Source organism: Glycine max, chromosome 11 (genome assembly GCF_000004515.6).
Source record: "Glycine max cultivar Williams 82 chromosome 11, Glycine_max_v4.0, whole genome shotgun sequence".
NCBI classification, from domain to species: Eukaryota; Viridiplantae; Streptophyta; class Magnoliopsida; order Fabales; family Fabaceae; genus Glycine; species Glycine max.
The window spans coordinates 5,077,144-5,083,178 of NC_038247.2; the positions used below are offsets into that span (position 1 = coordinate 5,077,144).

The 6,035-nt window shown below is 36.3% G+C and overlaps 1 protein-coding gene across 1 annotated transcript; it reads left to right on the forward strand.

Annotated features, from left to right (window-relative positions):
* The first annotated feature begins 857 nt into the window (after window positions 1–857).
* Window positions 858–5,824, forward strand: LOC100789515 (cytochrome P450 90B1). The gene is made up of 8 exons (XM_003538803.5): window positions 858–1,289; window positions 1,547–1,871; window positions 1,982–2,134; window positions 2,252–2,503; window positions 2,648–2,740; window positions 3,036–3,114; window positions 3,273–3,379; window positions 5,154–5,824. Exons 1-8 carry the CDS (start codon window positions 1,075–1,077, stop codon window positions 5,397–5,399), a joined length of 1,470 nt encoding a protein of 489 aa, XP_003538851.1. The 5' UTR covers window positions 858–1,074; the 3' UTR covers window positions 5,400–5,824.
* Window positions 5,825–6,035: the final 211 nt, after the last annotated feature.

Consider the following 6,035-nt stretch of genomic DNA (forward strand, 5'->3'; position numbering starts at 1 on the left):
AATTCGTGATATATTTCCAAAAGAGCAACAAGTTTTCCTGTCTAACAAGCTAACAGAAGAAGATATCACTTTATAGTTTATACTTTCCATTCACCCAGCCATTTCAAAAGAAAGGGGAAGAAAGAAAAAAGGGAGAAAAAAAAAAGAAAAAAGAAAAAAAGATGAAGTAAGAAGGAAGCACAAAGGAAAAGACAAAGTATCGATTAATCCCTGCATGCCTGGAACCTCTCTCCGAAAATCAAAAAAAGAGAAGAAAAGTAACACTGCTTGGTAGTACTTAGTACTTAATAGGGTGGGTTTAGCCTAAAGTATAATGGAACAGAAGAAAGGTAGCACATGGATTTTTTTATTTGGTTAAATTAATAAGTTGTTGCCTATATTTTGATGATTCTGTTTAGTCCCTACAATTTACATTTTAATTCTTTTTAGTTCTTATAGTTTAAAAATATTATTTTTAGTTTATATAGTTTATATTTTAATTCTCTTTTAGTATTATACTTTGAAAAATACAGGACTATAAAGATTAAAAAAACTATTTTTAAAATTAGAGAGATTAAAAGAGAATTAAAATATAAATTATAGGGATTAAAAATCACTTTCAAATTATAAAGACTAAAAAAAATAAAAATTATGAAATTATAAAAAGCAAATAAGTAATTTAACTTTTTATTTATAAGAAAAGAAGAAATGATGAGGTTAATGAAATATAATTAATCAAACATAAACAAAATTAAAATTGTAAAGCTTACTGTTTTCCAAAGTGTAAAGCCAATTTGCTGGTTGCTACTTTCCGCTGTTTTCGGCTAAAGTCAGAAGAGAAGCTTATAAAAGCACCCTATTGGCTTCACGCTCTCATTAGCTCCGATTTCATTGAAAAACCGCCCTTCTTTGATAATTTTATTACGCCATAAAATGGAAGCTCCTTTTCAGCCCATGTTAAACCTTTTCTAGTTTTCTCTTTTCTTATACACACACAAACACACAACACAACACAAGTCACATTTTTTTGGCTTAAAACACAGAGAGAGAGAGAGAGGTTAGAAAGATCAGAATCGGACAGGCTAGCTTAGCTCCATGTCTGACTCACTCCTAACTTTCCATTCTCTTTCAACCATTCTTGCTCTTCTCCCAATCTTCATCTTCATTCTCATCAAAAGAAAGCAAAGCAAACCCAGGCTCAACCTTCCCCCAGGTAACATGGGTTGGCCATTTCTTGGTGAAACCATTGGCTATTTGAAGCCTTATTCTGCCACCACAATAGGGGAATTCATGGAGCAACACATAGCGAGGTAAAATAACTACCCACTCACCAACAGGAATTGGGTCTAGCGTAAGGGGCTAGTCTCCCGCATCCCGGTGAACTAAGGTTTAAATCCTTGCTGGAAGAGGTGTCCATATTTAATATCCGATGGTGTCTTGAATAGGATTGCCTCCGAAGGAAGAGACTTGTCTTGTCGGAAATATTAAAAAAAAAAACTACTCACTTAACACAATCTTGAGAGGGAACTCTATCACTCTAATTAACATGCCAAATGTTTGTTCTCAGGTATGGAACAATTTACAAGTCGAAACTGTTTGGGGAGCCAGCAATAGTGTCAGCAGATGCAGGACTCAACAGGTTCATTCTACAGAACGAAGGGAAATTGTTCGAGTGCAGCTATCCCAGAAGCATTGGTGGAATACTAGGAAAATGGTCCATGTTGGTCTTAGTTGGTGACATGCATAGAGACATGCGGGTTATATCGCTAAACTTTCTAAGCCACGCCAGGCTCAGAACACACCTCTTGAAAGAGGTGGAGAAGCAATCCCTCTTGGTTCTAAACACTTGGAACCAAAATTCCACATTCTCAGCCCAAGATGAAGCAAAGAAGGTACTTTTTTTTATTTCATATTTAATACACGAGTCAAGTAAAAAGAGCATAAAAGGGGTGTTTCATATTCATGTCACTTTCAAATTTCAATTGGCTTACATAAATCGCAGTTCACCTTCAATTTGATGGCCAAGCATATCATGAGCATGGATCCAGGGGATATAGAGACAGAGCATCTAAAGAAGGAGTACGTCACTTTCATGAAAGGGGTGGTATCCGCGCCATTAAATTTACCTGGAACTGCATACCGAAAGGCATTGAAGGTAACAACTAATAATAATTATTTAGAGAACTTTATTTATTTATTTATTTATTTTTTCTAATTTTAGTAGTGTTTTCTTTTTTAATATTGTCATGTGATATTTGTCCATGTTTTACAGTCTAGGTCCATTATACTAAAGTTCATAGAGGGGAAAATGGAAGAGAGAGTTAGAAGAATCCAAGAGGGGAATGAGAGTTTGGAGGAAGATGATCTTCTAAATTGGGTTTTGAAGAATTCAAATCTTTCAACCGAGCAAATTCTTGACTTGATTCTCAGCTTGCTCTTCGCTGGCCATGAAACTTCGTCGGTAGCCATAGCTCTAGCCATTTACTTCTTACCCGGTTGTCCTCAAGCTATACAACAGTTAAAGGTAAGCAAGTACAACCATGATGTCACGTGGAATATTATCTATTAACACTTTTCTGACCCTGTTCAGCTTCTTACACATATCCCCCTTGACTCAAAATTTTACTAGTCATAATTAGTTTTCTCATTTTTGCGAAAAAAATAATAGGAAGAACACAGAGAAATTGCCAGAGCCAAAAAGCAAGCAGGGGAAGTTGAACTCACTTGGGATGACTACAAACGAATGGAATTTACTCATTGTGTAAGTGGCATGATAATAAATGAATTATGGCGGTCTACTTGTCTTTTTTTCTATTTTATGTATAGTAATTGTTATTATTATTATTTGATGAATATGTTGGTAGTTAGCAATATTATATGGGATGATGAAGCCGTTTAAAGTGTTTACAACAGAACAGCATTATCAGTAGATTTGATGACACAAAATTATAAGGAATAAGGAAAAAATATAATATTTATGTAAAATAATTAGTTAGATTATGTGTGTAAGAATATAAAGTATTGTATTTATGAATTATTTGTTCCACTTTGTGAAGGTTGTGAACGAGACACTTAGGTTGGGAAATGTTGTGAGGTTTCTCCACAGGAAGGCTGTGAAAGATGTTAACTATAAAGGTATGTTTGGAGTGTATACAACGAGCAATTTTTTAGGTAGAAAGATGAAGAAAAAAATTATTTTGTGGAAAAAGAAAAAGAATAAGGAAAGATAAAAAAAAAAAAGGGGAATTAAAGTTGCCGGAAATCGAATTGAAAATGTTGTTTGTGTTTGAAAGGTTATGACATTCCATGTGGGTGGAAAGTCCTCCCGGTGATTGCAGCCGTGCATCTGGATCCTTCACTTTTTGACCAACCTCAACACTTCAATCCATGGAGATGGCAGGTCAGTTCTACTTATAACTATAGGCAGCACGCGTTGTATTATTATTATTATTATTATGCATCTTTTTTTTTTTCTTTCCTTAAAGCCAATGTCCAATATAAAATATTAATCTATTAGGAAAAGGAAAAAGAATAATAAGCAGAGGTCCCCAAGCACTTCGATTGGTCCTCTTGCAGTGGATCCCCACATGCAATCACTGCCTCACTGGCTTCCTTTCCTTGAAGGTGTGGTGTGAACAAAATTTAGTTGAATTTCGGGGTCCGGATTTTGCCCAAAATGTCACCCCGTAATAGTTACAATATGGTTTCTAGGTCGTGTAGCTCATTTAGCTTCGTGACTTATCTTCCTTTCCAGAACCGAACACAAACAAGTTTTTACGTTCGGCGCTTCTGAATCAGACGCAACATAACGTACACACGCCGTACGCTTTGACAAAACTGAAAATAATGCTTCATTTCATGCCATCCCTTTGATCACTCTAGTTGACTTGGTCCTATCTAGCTTACAGCCAATTAATACCTCCGTCCAAATTACCAAACGTAGCCTTATATATTAATTATTCATCACTAAACTAAGCACATGCTTCTAAAGTTCAAACCTAATAACTTATGGTAGCCCCCCACCCAACTAAATTATTCACGAAAGGTCAAGATTCAGATGATTAATTAATAAATTAATTAACGTATCACCTTAACAATGTTCATTGTTCAAGGAATGATTGGAGCTTATATTTCTTTTCAATTATTAATAACCTCTTTTTTTTATTAAAGAAAAACGTAGGACATGCTAGATATAGATATGCTAGTTTTTTGGGTACGCATTAATTGGCACCGTGAAGGTTTATTTTTCACTTGATTTAGTGATGGTAAGAAATCATTGTCCGGAATGGCGAATAATCAAAGGATGTGGCCTACATGCACAATGGAGGATCAAGTGGGTCCATTCCCATGCATCTCAAACAGTGGCGAGTGAAAATCTTCATCGTTTAAGGGTAGTGACAAGTTTCACGAATAGGAAGGTGATAAGGGGTGAAAGCGTGGTGGTAAGAGTTGGGGTAGTGCCAGCCACCAAGTATGTGTTTGAGAAGCAGTTGAATTTAACCTTAATGGACTTTCAGTAAAGGAACTAACATGTAATTACTTTGAAATTTTTGCATTAAAACGTTCAATTTTTCTGTTTGACGTGGTTACTAATAGTAATACCATTAGCAACGAATTAACGATGATGATGTGGTGGGTTGAGACTAGAGAAATGAGCAAGTGTCATGATCAGCGAAGGGGATGTTGTGAACAGTACGGACGTGGGTCCCAATGGATGCGATGATGATGAGCATGGCTCTTTTGTGAACGTGTGGGCAGGTCCTGAGGTTCTAGATCATTAAAGCCCATGTGGAAGTGGGCCTCACACGTGCACGTGCATATGTGCTTTTCTTTTTTCACAACCTGGTCCTGCCCTTTTCTCCCACATTTATTTATTTAATTAAAAGTAAGTAAAAGTAAAAATAGCGAACATGTATATATCCAAGTGGGGAAAGCGATGATCCAATTGAGGATAACAATATGATGGTGACTAGTACCGTAGCCCGCTACAGCACCAGAAATTAATCATCAATCTATCTAAAATTATTTATCCTTGGGTTTCTTGGATATATGTGTCCACGCTCTAAGATGTAATATATGTATCCTGCTACCTATTTTGTGATGTTATTATTTATCCTTGGGTTTCTTTTTCACATTTTAATCGGATGTTATTATTGATGTTGGTGGTGGTGCAGAACAATGGCAGTCATGGAAGTTGTCCAAGCAAGAACACAGCAAACAACAACTTTCTTCCGTTCGGAGGAGGACCACGATTATGTGCAGGATCAGAGTTAGCTAAGCTTGAAATGGCCGTTTTCATTCACCATCTCATTCTCAACTACCATTGGGAATTGGCTGATACCGATCAAGCTTTTGCCTACCCTTTTGTCGACTTCCCCAAAGGCCTACCCGTTAGAGTCCAAGCCCATTCTTTACTTTGAGAAAATCCACCCAATGCTTAGTTAGTTAGTTCACCCCAAATATGTAATAACTCCAAGCCTAGCCAATAATAGAGTTACACCTCAATCTAAATTAAACTACGTGAAGAATTTGAAGTTCCTCCAATGGCATTCCACACAAATTAAAAGTATTTCCGACTTTCTCGCGTACGAAGGGAAGACAAATATTAAGTACAATTGTACAAAGACAGGCAATTAGGACCACTTCCCTTTCTTCTTCTTCCGTTTCCTTCAATTCCCCCTCTAGGCTGTAGTAGATTTTTAATGCCTGTACCCCCACATTGTACATTTTTATATATTCCTCCCAAATGCCCACCACGAGTGAATTTTTATTCACCTTTATTTTCCCACTATTGTATTGTAATCTACCTTTCTTACTATCTATAATACGACTCCCAATTATCTCTTGTGTATAAATATCATTTACGTTCTGTTGCTTTCCTTCGCTCCTCCTTTACGCTAAGAGATTTGGTACACCACCGCGTATTGTGTGACTTATGTGCGAGCCGTGCTAGACACAATTATGGAATATGTTATTCACATTTGAATCCAACATCGTTTATCATTATATTCACACACACACACACACAGAGCTTGCAAATTGGTAGTATTTTAAAA

Coding starts and splice junctions, on each gene's coding strand:
- LOC100789515 (XM_003538803.5), top strand. CDS start 1,075: ATGTCTGACTCACTCCTAACTTTCCATTCTCTTTCAACCATTCTTGCT. Junction 2,135..2,251: donor CATACCGAAAGGCATTGAAG/GTAACAACTAAT, acceptor CATGTTTTACAG/TCTAGGTCCATTATACTAAA. Junction 3,115..3,272: donor GAAAGATGTTAACTATAAAG/GTATGTTTGGAG, acceptor TGTGTTTGAAAG/GTTATGACATTCCATGTGGG.